The 1,125-nt window shown below is 42.3% G+C and overlaps 1 protein-coding gene across 1 annotated transcript; it reads left to right on the forward strand.

Moving 5' to 3' along the window:
- Window positions 1-8: 8 nt before the first annotated feature.
- On the forward strand, window positions 9-1,103 carry LOC106113543 (microtubule-associated protein futsch-like; the record flags this gene model as incomplete). The annotated part of the gene is made up of 3 exons (XM_013306373.1): window positions 9-83; window positions 218-389; window positions 715-1,103. Coding segments are annotated over exons 1-3 (636 nt in total), but the record flags the coding sequence as incomplete, so codon positions are not given.
- Between the last annotated feature and the right edge of the window lie 22 nt (window positions 1,104-1,125).

The following is a 1,125-nucleotide window of genomic DNA, read 5'->3' on the forward strand; positions in this document are numbered from 1 at the left end:
CTGCCGGCATGGCTGCCGTACTGCGCCGCAAGGCAACCGCCAATGTGTACCCGCAGATTGGACACTTCTTCTGCAACCTAGAAGTAAGTACAATATGCTCTTACAACTTAGCAGACTGGGTAGGGTTAACTTACGCTGAATATATGAAAGAAGTAACTATCCATAGGAGTACAATTATAAACTGTAACTTTTCAAACATATTTTATATTAATTCCAGGAGCGACGAGCTGTGACAAGTCCCGATGGTGACAAGGACACCGATCCCCTACTTGTGTCTCTTTTGCAAGAGGGATCCGACATGATGGCAGATCTACGACATATTAATCTGAAACCTCAACACTGCTACCGAAGCCCCGAACCCATCAACTTGTACCATAAAGTTGGTCATGGTAAGTCGTGTTGTCGCATGAAATATTTCTAACACTTTCAAGTGATTGCACAAATGTGCAATATCTTATTTCTACTTCCTAAAAATTATCGTATCTCTATTACAAATTTACTTAATTTTTTATGTTAAAATATTAGCAGATTTTTTTGAAAATTTATTAACCACTCCAACTAAGCTCTTGACTTGTGCTAGGATATGGTTTACGACAATAGTCGAATGGCGAGATTCGAACCCCCGACCTCGAGGTAGGAAATCCGTACCCTTAACCATTAGGCTATTTTCTCTCGCTTACTGAAAAAATTAAGAAACATATATCTTGTTCACAGGTACTCTCGACATGTACGTACTGAATCCGTCCAAGGACTCAAAACACGTTCGTGAATTCCTGAAACGATGGCACAGTAGTGAACAAAAGTTGTTCGAAGGCGCTAGTGTGTCAGGACAATTTAACTTTCCCATTCCTAATCTAGTGTCGATATGTGCTTTACTCGTGTGGCGTCCTGCTAACCCTGATGATACAATAACTAGAATAATGTTCCCCGGTTCTACGCCTCAACATAAAATATTCGAAGGTCTCGAAAAGTTAAAACACTTGGAGATTCTTCAGCATCCCACGTGCACCGGCCGCCAATTAGCGACTGCCGCCGCGCCGGCACCCGCTCCTGTTGCAGTTCCCACCGCACCTACGGTAGTGTCCGCGATCAAAACGAAACAAGTAAAAAGTAAAGAAAGAAGTA

This window comes from Papilio xuthus, unplaced genomic scaffold, assembly GCF_000836235.2.
Source record: "Papilio xuthus unplaced genomic scaffold, Pxut_1.1 DF828255.1, whole genome shotgun sequence".
NCBI lineage: Eukaryota > Metazoa > Arthropoda > Insecta > Lepidoptera > Papilionidae > Papilio > Papilio xuthus.